Source organism: Sceloporus occidentalis, unplaced genomic scaffold (assembly GCF_023333645.1).
Source record: "Sceloporus occidentalis isolate IW3139 unplaced genomic scaffold, rSceOcc1.0.p SCAF_169, whole genome shotgun sequence".
Taxonomy (NCBI): domain Eukaryota; kingdom Metazoa; phylum Chordata; class Lepidosauria; order Squamata; family Phrynosomatidae; genus Sceloporus; species Sceloporus occidentalis.
In genome coordinates this window covers 1,792,918-1,812,632 of record NW_028317149.1, presented here as the reverse complement: position 1 = coordinate 1,812,632, position 19,715 = coordinate 1,792,918, and the positions used below count along the sequence as shown (strand labels likewise).

Here is a 19,715-nt window from a genome sequence, read left to right as displayed (position 1 = left end):
CAAAGTCACGAAGAACAAACAACGTTACAGTAAAGGATAGGACAGGTGTACACAACCGCAGTCCTCGAGGGCCACAAACAGGCCAGGAATTCTGTGTATCCTTGCCAGAATAGAAGTAGTTTGATTAATTTTTTATTGAGATTCCTGCGCACAAGCAGGGATATCCACGCACAATAGTGTGAAGAGGAGAAAAACCATCATGCCCTCCTTTTAAGAGATATAAAACCAACTGGAGTAATAGTGACTTTTTTTTTTTTTTACTTACATATTTATTTTCTGAGCTCACCTCTCATGATGGATGCATAGAGAGGTCTTAACTGGGGGGGGGGGAGCAAATGCCTTTGATAAAGCGATGTAGTTTGCAAGCTGAACACTGTAGGGGTTACCCATTTTCTTTATTCTTACTGGTATCTTTCTATGTTTTTGTTTTTTTTTTTTTCCCCTGAAACTCATGATCTGTTTCAATATAGGGTAGCCATCTTTAAATCTGGAGGAGAATGAATCCACAGCAAAGAATGACGGCTGCAGGCACAGACAAGGAATTAAGTGACCTTCTGGATTTCAGCATGGTAAGCTTCATTAACTGTTTGCTTCCTCTTATGCCTTCACTTTAACGGGGCCGCGACTAATTATGATACATTTTATGTAAAATATATTTATTTGCTTCAACTGCACTATAAAAATTGTTCTATCAAAAAATGGAGAGCTCCTTGGTACAACGTGCTATATACTTCACAACTTGTACGTTTTTTCCTTTTTTTTTTTTTTTCTTTTCACCTCTTCTCTACTTGGGTGGCGATGCCTATTGTCGGTGACAGTTGTACCGTGCAGTGGCATCACAAAACGACAAGGTGTGTCTGAAAACAAAAATACTTGTAAGTCAGGTGTTACAGAGCCGTCGATTAAAAAAAAAAAAAACGTAGAAAGAAAAACCTTAACGTTCGCCGCGTTTGAATATATGTTTTTATAACCGAGCAGGCTATTTGCATGAAAAATATTTCAGCCACCCTCTTGAAACTTTGGTTTGCTTTTGAGATTCGGTTTCTCGTCATTGTCCTTTTCTGCCTTGTTTCAGTCTTTATGGCTTTAGTCACGTGTGGGATGGTTTTTTTTGGTTTTTTTTTTTTTTTAATAACCACATTTTATGAAAATATTTGGAATCCTTGCTTGAAGTTTTACTGAAGGAAATCTGTATGCAGTTTTTTTAATATATTTTTTTTCTTCGAACACTAAAGTGTATTGCATGGCTGATATGTGATTTGGATCCCAAAACCTTTGGCATAGATTTCATTTTTTTTCTTCTGTGACCGTTTATTGTAAAAGCGCAATTCTTGGGTATAATTTCCTGTCTGCCATGTGAAGGAGGTATAGGCAGCTGTTTTTTCGGCTGATGGAAGTTGTTTTGTTGACAAAAGGTTGTAGGTTACTCATTTGTTCGTTCAGAGATTGTGCTTTTTTTTTTTTTTTAAATTGATCGTATTCCACAGCAATGTACAATGTGTCACTGCTGCTTCATTGGAGGCTATGTGTAAGAAATGATTTTGGTGCAGAAATTTTGAAGCTGGTATCACCATAGCCAATTCTGGACTCGCCGTTTGTCCAGCGGGGCCTGGAATGGCTGCATACTTATCCATGTTGCCACTCCAGCCATTGCCCGGACCATTAAGTCATCACCAGTCTGGCCCTGACCATAGCAACCTATGGAACGGTATAATTAGCAGGCTCATTGGTTGCTATGGTAATAAACCTTTTTATACTTTAAACAATAATCACATATATATATATATATATATATATATATATATATATATATATATATATATATATATATATATATATATATATATATATACACATAATACGTTGACTCGATTTTTTTTATAATTTTTACGCCTTTGCGACATAGAATCTTAGTAAAGAAAATTGGTACAAACATTGAAAACAGAAACTGTTGAAACGGTGAAAAAAAATAATATATCTAATAATCTCTGTTTTTGTTTGCCCCCCTCCCCTCCCTTTTGCGTATGTTAAATGCATTGAGATCTTTCACAGGTGGAAAAGCAGAGGCTGCATCCAAGTGTTATATCACAGCAGGCAAGGAGTGAAGTGGGAACCCTGCCCTCTGCTTTCACATCCTGGCTGGCACCTCTCTTTAAAAGGGGGTTTGGGATAGTATTGGCCATTTAGAGTCAATCTTGTCACCTCTGTGCTGCTTAATGACAAATAAGACAGGGGTTTCCCAGGGTTAATGAGCACAGAGACTTCTCCTCCTACGCAACTAAAAAGGAAATGGAGGATCCCCCACCTGCCTCCTCCCCTGTCCTAACGCCCTCTTCTTTCCCCCTGCTGAAGGAAGCTACTGTTTGCACAATAATGGGGGGTCACTTCAGTTACCTGAGCGCATTGTTTAGTCCGAATGCTTAATTAAGGTTTGGTGTGTGTGTGTGTGTGTGTGTGTGTGTGTGTGTGTGTGTGTGTGTGTGTGTGTGTGTCACAAGCAAACTTTTTTTTTTATTTTTTCTGTGTTTCTTAAAAAAGACCCTTTAACTCTTCCTACTATGAGAATTAAATCCCACTATGGGGTCTGTTGAGTGGGCGGGTGGCAGGTTTTACAGTAATTCAATGAAAAATGAATACTATTCACTTGGTAATGTCCCCTAGAAATCTATATCACAGCGTGCTCGAAAGCGAAAATTCTCACTTCTTATAGCTGATGGTGGGAAAGTTATTGTTTATATAGCGCCATCAGATTCCGCAGCGCTGTACAAAGAGTAGACAGGACATAACAAATAGTATATAACATAATAAGATGACATACAGAAACAGCTATATTTTTTTATAACAAAATATTGCTATCTGTTCTACTTGTCAGCCTCCCATTGGTTTACCTCTGCTAGCCTTTTATTGAATGTGGTAGGTTGGCGTTGGTATTGTGGGTGATTATTTTGGCCATCATGCTTTTTTTGTACTGTATATCAGCCGGGTTATAATTGGACCTACAATGATTTGTCACTTTTATTCTTCTATTAAGGCTCCGACCTTTATTTGGTAAATAGTAGTGATCAAACCCCTGTATTAGGGATATTTTACTTGTATACTTCAATGTTCATTACTCAGTAAACTACTTCTTAGAAACAAAAACATTTTGCCTATATAGTCTTGCCATTTTTCCTGATTTCAAAGGCTCTGACCATAATCAGTCCTTGATCTAGTCTTGGTTTCCTATCCAATGCATGTATACATTCCCTCGCTGTATTAGCCTTTACCACTTCTGCTGGGAGGCCATTCTATGTACCTACCATCTCTCCGTAAAGTACTGCTGTTTTATGACTACTTTTTTGGGAACTACAATGCTGTGTTTGTTAAAATGCCTAAGTGACATGTTGAAAAATATAAAGGGCTGCACGTTTTTGTTCTAAGAAAAAGCTGCAAATTACATTGCAAAATTTGACGGCCAATAAGAACCATTCTGCCCATTTAGTCTGCCGGTTTTTCCTGATGTAATATTCAGACCGTAATAAGTCCTTCATCTTGTCTTAGATTCAGGATAGCTTTATGTCTGTCCCCAGCATGTTTCAATTCCCTCCCTGTATCAGCCTCTACCACTTCCCATGTGAGGCTGTTCCGTTTATCCACCACCTTCTCTGTAAAATAAAGTTTACTTGCATTACGTTGAAGCCTCTGACTCTCCAGTTTTAGACTATGGCCACTTGTTCTACCACACTCGGCTAAATCGCTTTACGTATTTCCATGTTTCTATCACATCTCCCCTCTCTTTTCCTCTCAGCTGTACATATTGAGATCCCTCCGTCTTTCCTGATCATTTCTATCCTGCAAACCGTTTTTAAACCAAAATATTCAACAAAGAGTGCATATTAACATACTTTTCAAGTACCTAAATATGCATTCTTCCTCCCTTTTAAAGAAAAAACAAAAAAACCCACATCTCCTGCACAGCAAATAGCTGGGGGAAGGGGCAAATGCATATGGGGGTGGGGGGGTTTGCAACTAGGACCACTCGGCTATTATATACATTAAAGTTCCTATGACGACTGGAGTGTCCCTTTCATATTCTGTAGCTCTATCTACTCAACCCTTTACGTTTTTTGCCGCTTCGTAACTATATTTCAAAACTGAATTCACTAAAATTACCTTTACACGGCTTTGCATATCTTCACTGCCGTGGGTTCTGTTATTTTATTGCAATGTTTTCTTAAATATTTTTGATTACCTCATTTTATTTTATTTTTTTTACTTTAATAATAATACTACTTTTATTCATTCTATATATGTGTGTGTGTGTGTGTGTGTGTGTGTGTATATATATATATATATAATGGTTGATGCTTTGGGTAATGTGCATTGATAAACGGGACACGCAATCTACATATTTTATTTATTCTGCTATGGTGTTTAGTTTTGGCTCGCTTCTTGGCTGCACTTTAGTAGCTAAGTTGGTTTTGCTAAACTGTTTCCAAAGCTAAGTTCCCTCTGGCTGCTATGGTATTAAGGTCATTCATCTTTTCGATCCCTCCCAGCAGAGCTAGCCATCTCCCAAGTGTCCTCACACACATTCTCCATTCATAGAGAGCAGAAAGGAATGAGGAATCTCAACATCTGCTCCCATCTTTCGGCTACAAACCTATGGGTTTTTGTTTTGTTTTTTTTAAATCCCCTCTCTACTGAAAAACTAAAAATACTTCATAACTAACATGACAATGGGGCAAATAATGCCTAATTTTATTTATATTTTTGTGTATGTGTGTGTGTGTGTGTGTTTGTCTTGCATTACAATTGCTGGGTTTATACTTAATTTAAACACGCATGGCCATAAAATACAGCTAAATAAGGATTATATTAAGAGATTAGAGAAAGGAGGCATTTTAGCTGAGGTATTTTTAGGATGCCTTCATGTGAGTGATTATAGGATTGATGGAGCAACAGGGATATGTTTAAGTTTAAAGAAATACATTTTGTTTTCCTTTGCGCAAAGACTACCTCGTCATTCCATTGTGTTTGGCCTTAAATATTGTGAATTGAAGATTAGAATGGAATGTGTGCACAATTTAACAATGTTTTAGCAATTAGTATCTGATGTTTATTGGATATCGTTTTGCTTATATGCATACTACTGGGTGCAGTGACGACAACTGTTATCTGGGTGAGATGATTCTCATTACTCCCCAGTAAAGGGGAACGCCTACTTTTTTTTTTTTTTTTTTTTTTTTTTTTTTAACAACGATAATCACATTTAAAATACTGTACGTTATTTTTTTTTATTTTTTTTATAACTCCGTTCTAGTTTTGTATAATATACTGGTTTCAGACAGCTGCGTACTAGCTGTTTGTATGTGTTCTAGCTCTGGTATATTGGCCAGATCTCCTAGACAAACACCCTGCCTGCAGTAAACAATAGAATGGATCCGTCTTAATTACGCAGCTGGATGCACTGACTAATGAAAGACTAATGGAGGAAGAGACTTGCATTGCCGTAAAGAGTCCGCTTAGTGTGGTGTTTGAGCAGTCACCCCAAATATCACATGAGCGGCAACAATGGCGGTCTACAGATAGTTTATTGGAATGAAGGGCCCTTCACAAGGTGTCCCCCCCCCCTTCTTTTCAATGCTACTGTACACAGTACACTATATATTTTATGCCCATGCAGAAAACATTTTTTTTTTTAGGGACTTCCCGCTTTGTTATTTCTGCAGATGTGAAACATAATGGGGGAAATTGTATAAAGTTTGAAGACTGGAAAGCCAAAAACCTGAAGTTTATAGTGTAATAATAAAACACTGAATGATCTTTTTATTCTATTTTTTTTTTGTCCTTTATTTAGAAAAGGAGAATGCTACGGAAATGCATTGTCACATTTGTGTTTTTATTATATGTCATTTAACCTCTTATTTTGACCTATCCTCTTCCCTTGTGTTTTCCAGATGTTCCCTTTGCCTGTGGCTAATGGAAAGACCAGGCCAACAACTCTGGCCAGCACTCAGTTTGGAGGATCAGGTAAAGACATCATCATTCATTTGTTCACTCAATGCTGATATAATTGTTCTCTTCTGGCAATGGTGGTTGTGTAAAACAAAAACAAAAAAAGTGGTCCTATTAAAGCCCAAGTGTAATGTTTTTCTGCCAGCACCTCTATTGGTATATATTCTTATACATCAGCGTTTTGGTCCACAGTGAATGTTGGGGACAATATGTCAGACACTTGTATGTAAGCCCTTTCTTAAAATTAAGACACTGTGTAGAGAGACTAAAAATTACATTACTTCCGTGTTTTGCTACAAAATGATGCCACATGTTATCGCAGGTAGTAATTTGTTACTCTATTAGACGCTTTTCTGCGTCACTCACAATATAGTGTGACATAGACAAATGCTACAAAAGATTTTCAAAGTAACGGCTGCATTTAAAACAAGAGGTTCAGATGCTTTTGTGTAATCTAAGGAATATTACTTAAATGAGAGAAGTGGGATAGGAAGAAGACTGATGAAAGTTTGAGTCTTTAAATGAGGAAATATGGGCTGAATGGTTCTTATGTGCTGTTTTTATAATGGTCAGTGGATAAGGAGGTTGGCATCATTGTAGGGAAGACTGGTAAGGAGATATGATAGGGCACCTGGCCTGTTGTGAACGAAAAAGGTGTTTTATGTGTACCTCATGCTGGTAATATTAAGAACCTTTCAGAAAACCTTCTTCCTGGTCTTTAGTCTTCTAACGTCTACACCACGGGAAAGTAATGGGCATATTGGTGCTGACAGATGCGATTTACATCTTGCAGTCCTGTTCTGATCTAATGAATATTGCATAGCCTCGTGCTGGATTGGTTAATTGTTTTCTGTGTTAAGTTTCCGACCTACACAATTGTGGGGTGTTGAACATGTTTGTGAATGTGATATTATTGTGTGTGTGTGTATGTGTGTGTATATGTATATATATATATATGTATATATATATATATATATATATATATAACTGAAGAGGGAGGTGTGCTTGAGGACAACATCTTCTTTGCTCCTTAGGCATATATGGCGACATCATGGATGAAGGCGTCTGAATATAATATTTATCAAAAATAATATGGAACCGTCTCAAGTAAATACATAGTGTTCCCTTTTAATGGAAAAGCTGTCAAAACACTTGTTTTATTCGGTTCCTGTAAATTAACTTCATTTTCAAATGAAGTTTACACCCACCACTCTCAGAAGAGCCTTTGAACATTTCTGTTTCATTTGTTGAGGTGGTAGATTTGCAGCTTTCAGTTGCGGAAAGAAATGGATCCCCTTAGGGGTGATGTGGACTAACGTGTTTACAGAGTCAGCTGTGTTTAGTATATATCTGTATGTATGTGTTGGCTAATCTGGACAGTATTTTACAGGTTCACTATTAAAGGATAACAAAAAGTAATCATTAGGCTCAGTAATAAATCAGCAAGTGGTGTCAAACTGATTGGCGGTAGCACGCTGCCTACCGTTGGGTAGCTCCATGTCTGGAGGAGACAGAGCGTAGGTATCTATTCTAATGTCTGAAACTCTCGGCAAAAAAAAAGTGAAATATATAAAAAGTAATGCATTCACATGTATGTGACTGTATACAATACCATGAAGGAGTTAACCTTACCTATACATTTATATCACAACTTAACCACCCTCCACTGTGGATTTGCAACAGACCAAAACTTTTTTTTTCCACTGGCTGACGGTGAAAGCGAGACACAGTGGTTATTCACATGTTGTACACCATTGCACGCATATTCACTGACAACTTAGGTATACTATCATACAAGACAAGGCCACGTAGTGATACAAGACACTTTGTGTTAAGGCAATAGTATCTTCTGAACATTTTTGCATCTACTTCTCCCATTTCTTCAGAAGGTTAAGAAGCCTAGGCAACCCTTTCAGATAACATACACAAAACACTATGGATCCAAGTTAGATGTATGCATGTATGTATGTGTTTTGGGTTTGTCAGTCTCATTTTTACGTATTTAGGCACTTTGCAACATTGAACCAAACCGTTTAACAAATAGTTGAACATTTTTGAGAGTGCGATGTGTGGGTGGGAGAGAAGTATGGTGTGTTTGTAACGCACGGTGAAAAGGTGATGTTTGTAATGCCCTATTTAGTGTTTACCTTATGTGAGGACCTGAACGTGTCTCTAAATATATTTATATCGGATCTTACAAAAGTGCATACACACTGGACATTAAAAAAAAGTCAGATAATCTGAATCATTTGACGCTCCATATATTATTTGCTGACTCTTCTCTCTTCTTATCGTTCTCCGCAGAAATGCCTACCACAATACATGTTTATCTTGGGAATCATGCACCTTGACTTTCAGTACTATTCAGTATATGAAATTAATGTTTTAGGAGAATGAGTTTCCATTTTAATATTGGGAAATCTACAATGCATGTCAACAAATTGTAGGCGCTCATTTCCCACTTTGTGGTGCACAGAATGTGCGTATGAGCAACTTGTTGCGCTGGTGGTTACTTTTTGGCGCATGCCTTCTAGAGGTCTTTGGTTTTCTACTGGGACCTCTGCTTGGATACGATATATAACCATTACATGATTATATAAAATCTGATGTATTCCATAAAAGTCTGAGGCAACAAATAAAACGTAACAATTATACACGATACAAGTATATAAAGTAAGCTCAGCAATGCTTGTGTGTGTCATCTATATGTTCTGATTATGATCAGTTTGATTTCAATAAGTTGCCAAAAACACTTGGAGGTGAAAATGATACCTGGATGACACTTAAGTTTATATTGAGTTTGCCATCACCAAAAGCATGTTCTTTCCGTAAGAAATAACCTTTAAGGGCATGCAGGGAAATATGATCTGTGTTTGTTAGTTCTTAAATATAATTTTGTTACAAATGTTCACAATAAAAGTAGTTTACTAAAAGTAGTAAACTTGGTGAATCCTACACCTACTAGGAATCGATCTATCTGTGAGTATATCGTTTAAAACAAGCTTTCCTAATTGTTACACTGAACCAATATGTTAAGTACAAACACGTACCTCTAGCAAACAATTATATTTCTGTATGTATCTATATGTGTATAAAATCTTCATAATCTTTTTCAGGTGTCTGTATACTTGATTCACTCCACACCCCCATCCTGTTTTTCTCCTCTACGTAGTTCCTTTGGAATTCCCTCCTCTCCAGCCCACTGCAGCTGCTCAGCTCCCCACCTCTCCTTCCAACAATCCCTAATCTTTTCTCTTCCCTTTGTCCCTCCCTCCCTCGCTGCTCCTTGTCTGCCCTCCAATGCCTCCCCCCTCCCACTGCTCTCCACCGCACTCCCTCTCTCTGTGTACTCTTGTCCTCTGTATTTCCCAGCTCGTTTCCTTGTTTTGTTTGTCCTCAGACCCCATGCATTTTCCCTTCCCCTTTTGCCATTAATTTGAAAAGCAGCTGCTGAGAATTCCAGGTGTTTTGTAAGGGAGACCTGTCTGCTCCTTTGCTTGGTTGATCTTGGTATCATCCATTTATGTGTATGTTGGCTTATTATATTTGAGAAATGTATGTGTTTCTCTAATATCCGTGTCTTGCGTATCGAAGCTCATTGTGTAATGGGTGTTTCTTAAAGGCCTATACTTGGAATTTATGACCCTAAAAGCAGATGTTCTGCAAACAGTAGATCAAGTCCCCTTACCCCCCTCCCCTTCTAACCCGTCCACATTACAATACAAAAGCAAGTAACCCTTAGCTCCTCTAGGGGTCATGGGTTAATGTATCTAGGGATCAGTGGGCAACTGTTGCATATCTCTGTCTTTGGACATATATATCAAACATACATATAGGCCATGATCCAGGTAGCTATAGCTCCTTAAATTTGAGTACTGGCCCCCAAATGTTTCTGCTGGTCTCATTGGATGCCAGAAACTAAATACATACAAATGTCCAACCATATAAAATTTGTGTTCAGCTCAGAGGGGTTGACTTTGCCTGAATACCGCTTTATGGTATAGAATGCTGTTTGCCTCACTGATGGCTATTAAAACCTGATAATTACAGGCCCTTTTTAAGCAGTGTGTAATTCACTAATGCGTACAAGTGTGTATCTCAATAAGTTACAGGATGTCCTATCGACTGCACATATATCCCACAAAGGAGTCATTTATTTCTTTATATGTTCAGTATTTTTCTTTTCTGTTTTCAAGTCTTACTTTTGTTTGCTCAGTGTCTGGGGATTGGTTAATTGATGCTTTGAATGTCTTTGTGGCTTTTGAGAGAGCGTGATGGCTGAGCAATATTGCATTCAACGTATTGAACGTGTGTCAAAGTTAATAATATTGTAAAATGTGTAGTTTATTATAAAATCTTACAACTGGTTTTCCATGGATTGGTTAATTCTATTTTGCTGGAGGTTCTTCGTAATTTGATCTAGAAACACAAACTAGATCCATACAGCAACTATAACAGAGGATTTAGAGTATTTAACCGTGCATTAAAAATGTGTCCAACTACTAAATTATAATGTTTCATAATGATTATTCATGCTAATATTGTCCTTTAATATTCATTGAACAGATTTCTTTCTTATCCCCAACTATGTGCAAAAAAATGTATTTATATTCAATGTCCAAACTTAACTTATTTCAGCCATCATATAATCGTAGTAGTGCATGGTTAATTACTACCCTATTCGATGTAGTCGGTCATATCCTTGTGTACTTGACTACCTGTAACCTTACAAGCTGCTTACCGGACCCTGCTAATTACTAGCCGCCTATTGTACTTGTTGGGAATCTCTTTAGCGTAGTCTGTAGGAGACATGGAGATTAGGGTCAAAGCGGCTTAATTTTAAATTGTCTATCAGACGACCTTCTGTTTTCTTCACTGATGAAGAAAATTGTTCTTCAAATTTCATGTCTCCTGTTCATAAACCTTATAAAATGTGTGTGTGTATGAATGAATATATATATATATATGTGTGTGTGTATAATGTATTACATGTAATCATATCAGGTACTAGCCCGGTGACGCTTAACTGATGTCTTCTAGAAAACTACTATTTTTCTGCTTTCTAGCGTGATGCTATTTCTAATAAACAGTGGTATGTGCACGGTTAAATTGGTAGTTTCAGAGGAGACTTCGCATTTTAACAGGAGAAGCCATATGCCATATGCCACATGCTTCAGCACTAGATCTCTCCGGTGCGTAAACATTCCTAGAATTGACCTGAAAACCTAGCAATGAGACTGAAAGCTTATCTGAGCTTTTATTTTTAGACATTTATGCAAGGTTTATCAATACCATCCCCCAGTGTGAAACACTAAAGAGCTACTTTTTGTTATTGCAGTAATCTAAAATGCCTTTGGAAATTATTAATCTCATTCATTCTGAAGGAGAGATTGTTCTAAGGGTTTAATACTCTTTTAGAGCACCAAAATATTCCAGATTTCCTGGAATATTTACGTTCTTGGCAGGGTTTTAGCGCTAAGTGAATCTGTGGTACATGTCGTAGTTCGGTATACATTTTTAATACGCTCTGATATTTAATACAAATCTATCTAGTCTGAATGCAAGTTAGAGCAGCCATTTTAAGGGGGCCTTAAAATCTAGACCAAGACTGGGAAATGGAGGGTTTACCTGTAGTTGAGGCAGCCTGTTTTGAATATCAATTAAATGACCTTGTTAATTAAGACACTTTTTTAAATATGCTATATTTGCTGGTAAAAAATATTATAGTGTGTGTGTATATATATATATAATATATATATATATATATATATATATATATATATGTATGTATATGTAATTAATATATATAATTACACACACACACACACACACTGTATGTTGGGAAGATGAGGCAACACTCTCTACCACTGCGGTGTAAAAACTGAATTTTATCAACACAATCTGTTCATTTTCAAACGCTTGTAATGAAGCTTTACAATGCCTAACAATTTGTTAGAGGATTTCCATGATTATTCCTTTGTGTTAAGATGTTCTCCTTTAATTTAAGCTGATTGGTTTTGGCAGCTCCTGAAGCAAGCTTGAGGTAAATTCAGGACAGGGAAGTAAATGGTTATGCAGGTTTTTGCACTTAATCCTGCAAGTTAAAATATATCTAAAATGTAGATATATAAACCAATTGACAACGGTTTAAAAAAAAAACCAAGGCCTTAATGAGTTCACTGTCCCATAATTCTCCTGGGTATTTTTTGTGTATATCCTTAAAGAAGATCTGTCATTTTCCTTTATTTTACAGTTCGGTACCTACGTAATGGTGTTTAAGAAGTAAAATAAGCAATGCTTGTATTGTTCCTGTACACAGTAAACCCAGTCTTATTTGCATACCACGGGGACAGCCATCTTAAATTCCTGTCCTCCAATTTTAGTAAACTCCATGTAAACAGGAGAAAGAGAGAAAAGTATCTGTCAATTTTTCCCCTCAAAAAAAAAAAATAGGAAAGGTTGTAAGCTTGCATATTTTAAGTGACTAGAAACCTTGTCCGCAAAATATTTTGAGCTTCTTGGGAAAAAAAGGGACGAGGGGGTTTGGTGTAAAGTGGGGGGTACTTGAGATGTATGTATAAACCTGAATTTGAAGTTTTAATGACGCTGGTGCTGCTTAGCAACAGATCCATGCCATTTATCCCTACCCCTTTCCTGTTTGTTACATCGCTGGAATTGGACCTCCTATAATCCCTCCCACTTGCACCATGCATGTGAACAGAGCTCCACGAATAACATGACATATAATGGGCTGCGATTGTTACAACAAATACATTGTGTACACATATACACGCTATATTACACATTGTATATGTATATATGTTTGTATGTACAATATTTATAAATCTCATCCTAGTGGAACACATATCCTTCAAGGCAAATAGCTTGTTGAGGGAGTAAATGTATAGAAAGGATGCAATTGAAGCTATGTATTTGCATGAAAAAAGTAACGTAGAAGGTAACACTTGCATTAAGATGCATATGATGCCTGGATTCGGCGGGTGTTCAGGTCAAGGACGGCGGGTGTATAGACAAGGGCAGGTCTCCCTAATAGGTGATCAAGCTCCACGGTACGCTGCTGTCCAAAAAAAGATCTCTTGCTTGCTACTAGCCAAGGAGCGCTATGGAAGCCTGTGCCTAGTCACCGCAGCTTAAACATAAGTTTAAGATATCCTACGTCCGATTGTGAAGAACTAACAATTTAAGTGCTCTTAAAATACATGCTATACTCTTTGTGATTTTAAAGTGGGATTTAAATTATATATATTTTTTTTTTGTCTTAAGAAAAAATAATGTAAGAATTATATTTCATAAGGCATTGTCTTAGAGTGTACTTTTTTTGTACAGAAAAGTGTGAAGAATGAAGCTATACTATATCAAACTACATCTCTCCAGGCAACTTGCATTCTTGCGATGCACAAGCTGTTAGTCAGCCCTGCAGAAGCTTATGGAAAAAAATACATTATTTAAGGAAAAAAGTATTTATGTGATTGCTGCATGGTACATATTTTGCTTGTGAAAAGATACCTTTAAATTCAGAATTCTTAAAGTGAGACTAGTTTTTTTCTCTCTCTCTCAAAATAATACTACTTTTCACATTTTATTTAAGTATAAGACAATTGTATATTTGCACTTTGGTTTCTCAGACATTGGATCTTTTTATCATGCTACCTAGCAATATAATTTCTTTCTAACTAATGAAAGCTTGCCTGGAAAGGACTTGGGATAGTCCTTACTCAAAATCCATACCAACTAGCTCATGACTTCTTTTGTCAATGGCAATGTTGAGATCTGAATATAGTGTTTCTTGGGGGAGGGGGGGGGGACACACAACCTGCTTCAATTCTACACTCTGAAGTGTTCACAAGTAACACATAACCTTTCAAGAGCTCAGGGGTTATTTAGATTGATATTGTGCACATCCCACAGTGCTGTACAATAGGTAACGCAGATGCAAAATTACAAAAGATGCAAATCTATTTTGTCTGCAAAGATCACAAAACCTCCACTCATAGTCCAGTTCTTGGAAGGGACCCTCGGTGATCGCTGTCAATATAAAAAAGGATGAGCATATGAAAACTGGAGTAAACGGCTATCCCCTCTCTGGCATTCAAACCCAGCGATCACACCACTCGTTATAGGAAACAAAATCAATGAGCTCCTGACACTTTTTTGCACCAGTCTCGGCCAGAAATTGCTCCTACTTAAATCATTGGAAAATTGGAGCGAAAATCGGACAGGAGAAGGGATGGTGTTTACCTCCCTGCAGGAAAATAATGCATATGAGCCCTAAAGCTGTCCCTTTTAACATTCATTTAAAATTGGTTTTATATGGATGTTTAATGTTGCTACTCAGTAGCTGTTGTCGACTCGGTATATGTTAAAACAGAGTTTCTAAAACTAAATTGAAGAAAGTATATTTAAAAGACACCATCTCACTTTCAATGAAATGTGAATTTTCTGAGTGGCTGTAGAAGGCCTTGACAGACATGTCACTGTTAAGGAATATTGTAGGTTTATACAAATTATTTATTTGGGAAACACTTATTTTTTCGAGACATTGAATCGTCAGCTTCAGCACCATATCTGCCAGTCCTGGACCACAGGTACGTCTGGCTCATCGCTACGTCTCAACTGCTCTGTAATCAACATTTTTATTTTCTCACTCTCTTTCCATTGATTAGAAAACAAAATGTAAAGAAGGGCAATGAATATTCATGAGCTGCAGAGATTAATATGCATAATTATGCAAATTAGACAGCAATTAAACCACCAATCCTCCAGGGTAGGGAGGGGGAGATTGTGAGCACAAAGACACATGAGCTGCAGACTGTAAATTCTTCTCAATGTTTCTGATTAAATATGCAGCATGAAATATACTTAAAAAGGATGCGCGTGAAAATGCATATACTTCATAGTGCACAGGGATACATTGTATTTAGAATGTGTACGTTCCAAACAATAGCACGTACGTGTTGGCGAATACAGGTTAACATGCTTACGAACAAAGGAGGAGAGCTATTGAAGGCTTCATTGTCTGTAAATGTAATATTTATAGTAAAAGCGTTTACACAACCGTGAGGCTGGCCTATAATTTATCAGCCTTTGAAATGAAATGGAATAAAACCAAAAAAACCAGGCCACGAATATTGGGTTTAGTGCTGCATAGATTTTAAATGGTTTATTATTGTATTAGAGCACCTTGGTAACAGAGCAGATCCGTGCATGCTGTGTTCGGGTCGTTCGATTTTTATTTATTTTTTTTAATTTTTTTATTTTTTTTTTTTGTTTTTTTGTTTTTACCTTCTTCTTCATATTTTCATATATTGCTCTTGCAGCCGACCATTCACTTTGGCAGAAGCTAAACGCAGGTCTGCTATGGTCGTGGGGCAAAAAATGAATGCAGCCACAGCATATCTCACTTATTCGCTGACTTTTGTAAAAACGCATTGACTTATTTGGAAAATGCCAATTGAATAATCAACTAGATAGAATCAATTACTTTGATATGGGATCTTATAAGGCTTATTCGGTTATTGATATGTTCAAGTGTGGGCTCTGGACCTAGGGTGACCAATCCACGGATTTATGGAATATGAAAACCATTTTAATAGACCCCTGCAGTATGGATTTCCTTTATATATGTATGCCTCCATCAAAATTGACATTTGATTATTCGTTCAGGTTTTGGTTTTTTTTGTTTTTTTTTGTAGCCTTTTTATTTTGCTCTCCCTCTAAAGTAAGAGTAAATAAGAGACAGGTGTGCAAGGTATTTCTGCTAAGAGCACTGGATTGGTGGCAGGATGTATTTCCAGGAATGTATGGCGGCTCTATTTTCTCAGAAGACTGTGTTAAGGGAGCTGGTACATACCCTTGGTATCCCCCCCGGGGGGAGGTATTCCCAGCACTGGTGAATGCGTTTTCCGCACTGAATAAAATAACAGAAAATGTTGAGGGAAAACAAGTAAGGACTATTTTGTTGCAGATCACATACTGTGTTCTCGAAACACTTCCCTCTGGCTGTGTAGTATTCTGCTTCTGTAGTTGTTTCACAAACGTCAACACCAGTCCGTGGCAGCTTAAATTGCTGCAAATTTAGGGTCATTTTTTCGGCTTCTGCAGATTTTCATGTTTCATTTATTTTACTGATATATAAAATGTGTGTATGTACTCATTATATACTTTGTGTATAATTACCACATTATGACTTTTAAAATTTACTTACATTACATGAAATGTTTCTTTTATTTTTCAGGTCTTGAGGAAAGGACTGGATCCGGAACATGGGGACCTGGAGATCACAATGGATCGTCTACTTTTGACCAAGGAAGGGTGAGCAAATGTGTTTTTCTCATTCCTCCACATGATTCTATATATTTCCTGTAAATTTCAGTTTAACGTTTTTAATTCCTTCGCCGCAGGGTTATGGAGATGGATCACACTATGGGGAACATAGGGAGCTGCCGTCTCATGAAGGGAATTTGTCCTCTTCTGCATTCCTTGCATCTGGGCTTGTGGGTGAGTATAGCACAGTTGAGGGAAGTGAAAGAGGATCGTTATCCACTGTAGAACCTACATTTTTGGTGGTAAATGCTACTCGGGCATTTTAAGGATTTATTGTACTCGTTTCCTTACAGGTAAAAATGATCGTCCGCCCTATTCTTCCTTTCCAAGAGACAATGGGATGCCCCCAATTAATCAGGTAAACTAAAGTACAAATTGGTATATCAAGAAAAATAAAGGTTTTGCTCAGTTTATAAATGATAAATGTAGCTATATTTGACAGGGACAGACTTAGATATTACCAGATGTTAAGGTTATATAAACTGACCTACTGCCTCGGACAGACCTCCATAGAAGAGCAACTATCGTGGCACTGTTCCGGTGGTTCTGTTCTTAGTTCATAAATTGTAAAGCATCGGCACAAAATGCATGTAATTATTAGGATAACATGGGTTAAAAGGCTTGTCTGAATAGCAGTGCCACCTGAGACCTAACATGGCAGACATGTATACAGCTTCATATGGGACATTACTGGAATGTAGTGAAAATGCTAGTCTCATTGCCCCAACGTACCCATAAAGGTCGGTATTTGTGATTTTGGAAGAGAAATCCCGATTTAACTTTAAACAGCCCTCCAATAATCACACCTGCTGGATGAATTGGATAAATTGCTCGTTCATGTTCCAAGGCCACTGATCTCATCTGCAAACACAATAATAACTTGTAAATTGTAACATTATAAACTTTTTAGTATTAGGCAGTGAATTTTCCAAGCAGAGCCTATTAAGCATAGTGTTTACTTTGTGGCTTTTGGTTCTCGGTTTTTAGTATTTTGGTGAGCCAGCATTGGGCAGTTTTGATGAGCATGTGATCCTTTGTTTTCAGTCTGGATTCCTGCCCAGTGAGATGGGAATGAACAGTCCTGGTGCCTTGTCCCCCGGTGCTGGGAAAGGAGGGTCTCAGTATTACTCATACACCAACAACTCACGGCGTCGGCCAGGAGAAAACAACATAGGTATGTCTCTGAAAACAACGTGGCCCTTTCCATCAAAGGTTTTTAGGTGCTTATGATGTATAGAGATTGATGTTGCACTGTATGGCTGTAGGTGGCATTTTACCGTATTAAAGAGTCTTGTGACTTGAGCATAAAATATGTATACCTTTAATGTAGACTGCCATTGACAAATCTCATTTTACTACTGTAAGTCATGTGACATTTTGGATGACCTTCCTTGCTCAGACGCCACACTGAGATGATTCTTTATGGCAATGAAGTCTGTTCCTCCATAGAACTTTATTAGTTATTGTCCTTCCTGATGCTAGTATGAAGAAAAAAAAGTAACTTTCAGATGTTCCGTTTACAGATACCCAACCCAAAAAAGTGCGCAAGGTTCCCCCAGGACTTCCTTCCTCAGTAAGTGATTTTCGGATCAGATTATAGAGCCAGCAAAAAACACAATTACCTGTAATCTGGAAATTTCAAATGCAACATGGATTATGTAGATTTGAGCCAATGGTTTAATAATGGTTTTATCTTCCTTCTCCAAAAAAAAAAAAACTTTAATACATTTCATACCATCTCCATGATAGCCACGTGTTCACGCTAAAAGCATTGTTTGAATGTCATTGCATTGGCTCTTCCTTAACAGTGCATTGGGAAATGTTTACATGCTTATGGCTATATTAAATGCGGTTCTGTCTCTTCACTGTTCACATGGAAAATCAATTGGGGGGGGGGGGAAATAAATATTTTTCTTTGGGCATTCAATCTGGATTTTAAGCTCATTGGAGCAGGCCCCTCCAAAACTTTTTGTTTCTTTAAGCCCAAATTGTTATCTGATGCTCTATATGGTATGTCCTGTTTACCTATTGCACAGTGTTGTAAAATATGACGGTGCTATAGAAATCTATAAATAATATGTTGTATACAGTGATTTAGTGTAGCTTTGAACAAAAGTGTTTTCTTATTATATCAAAGTTTCCTTCATCTCCTGCCAGAGGTTAACTCTGTGTGGTAGTCGTGTGATTTAGCTGAGATGATGGTTCATGGCAATGCTTATAAAGTCCTTTTTCTGGAGAGTTTCATTAGTCATAGGGTCATTAAGGCATTTTGTTTACCACAAGGCAGTATACTAAAGGACTTGATCTTTATGTCAAGGAAGCTGAGCCAGGATAACAGAGCTAGAACAATGTCTCATTGTATCAAATATACACCAAATAATACACAATATAATATCTCATACAACCCCATTTGCAAAAAAACAAAAAGCATAAGCAAGTATTTTGTAAGTACTTTAATATGGATTCTGTACATCCTGCAAGGCAGTACTTACCCTCCTTGTCCCAGCCACAGTTCGAGTTTGAGTCACTGAAATGGAGTGCATGCTTGCACAGGATCTAGTTAGAATTCCGAGTACTCTCACGCGAGCCATCTGGCTGGCGGGGAGTATACCATGTGTACACACTAGTAAGCAGGGCATGGGAGCGGGGACACCCTGCAAATGCATAGAAGGTGATTCTGATGAATCCTTTCATGGATTGGCAGGGAGTTGAGAATTTTAGTTAAAGGTGACACTCAGCTGTCATATGTGTTAACGTGTACACAATGGCTCTTTTAAATAATGATGATTCAGCACTGTGTAGAATTCCCAAGAGTCAAGAATATTTTCTATTTTCCATATTTGCTGTGCAAGTCTTTGTTGAAACACCTTTTGTTAGTACTTTTTAGTGCTTTGGCCTGTTTAAACCCTCTTGTAATTTGATTTAAGTGCTTAAAGGGACAGTTTAAGCTCACTGACAGCCCTGGTAAAGAAGAATGTGTATTATTGAATTGAAATTAATGAGAGCACTTGCGCGTGGGGGTCTGAAAATACCCCCACCCAATGCGTTCGCTGAGCCGGCGCTGTTTGCTGACTGGCTGTGAGTATATCCGCTGAACGCATCTCTTGCACGGAAAATGGGGCAAATGCAGAATTCCTACCTTTGCCATTTGAAAAGGGACACCACTAAAATTTCAATGGCCCATGTACTAAGTGCATATGCTGGCTGGCGTGTACTTTTAAGCAGAAATTTTAGGTCAGTTATGTGACACACAATTCAGCTAGCTTACGCAATTATAATGCAGCAATTCATTTCACTAGTTACTTTTTCCATGGCAATTTTGCTAAAAAAATAACAAAGGCATTTTGTTGTTATTATTATTATTATTATTATTA

The 19,715-nt window shown here is 37.5% G+C and overlaps 1 protein-coding gene across 1 annotated transcript in view; it reads left to right on the top strand.

The window, feature by feature from the left end:
• Window positions 1-497: 497 nt before the first annotated feature.
• LOC149279396 (transcription factor E2-alpha-like) overlaps window positions 498-19,715 on the top strand; it is a 30,606-nt gene continuing 11,388 nt past the window's right edge. The window contains exons 1-8 of the mRNA XM_089501247.1: window positions 498-569; window positions 5,940-6,012; window positions 7,441-7,443; window positions 16,253-16,329; window positions 16,419-16,555; window positions 16,660-16,699; window positions 17,386-17,515; window positions 17,865-17,914. Coding sequence (XP_089357373.1) covers window positions 498-569; window positions 5,940-6,012; window positions 7,441-7,443; window positions 16,253-16,329; window positions 16,419-16,555; window positions 16,660-16,699; window positions 17,386-17,515; window positions 17,865-17,914 — 582 coding nt within the window. The remainder of the gene's footprint in view (window positions 570-5,939; window positions 6,013-7,440; window positions 7,444-16,252; window positions 16,330-16,418; window positions 16,556-16,659; window positions 16,700-17,385; window positions 17,516-17,864; window positions 17,915-19,715) is intronic.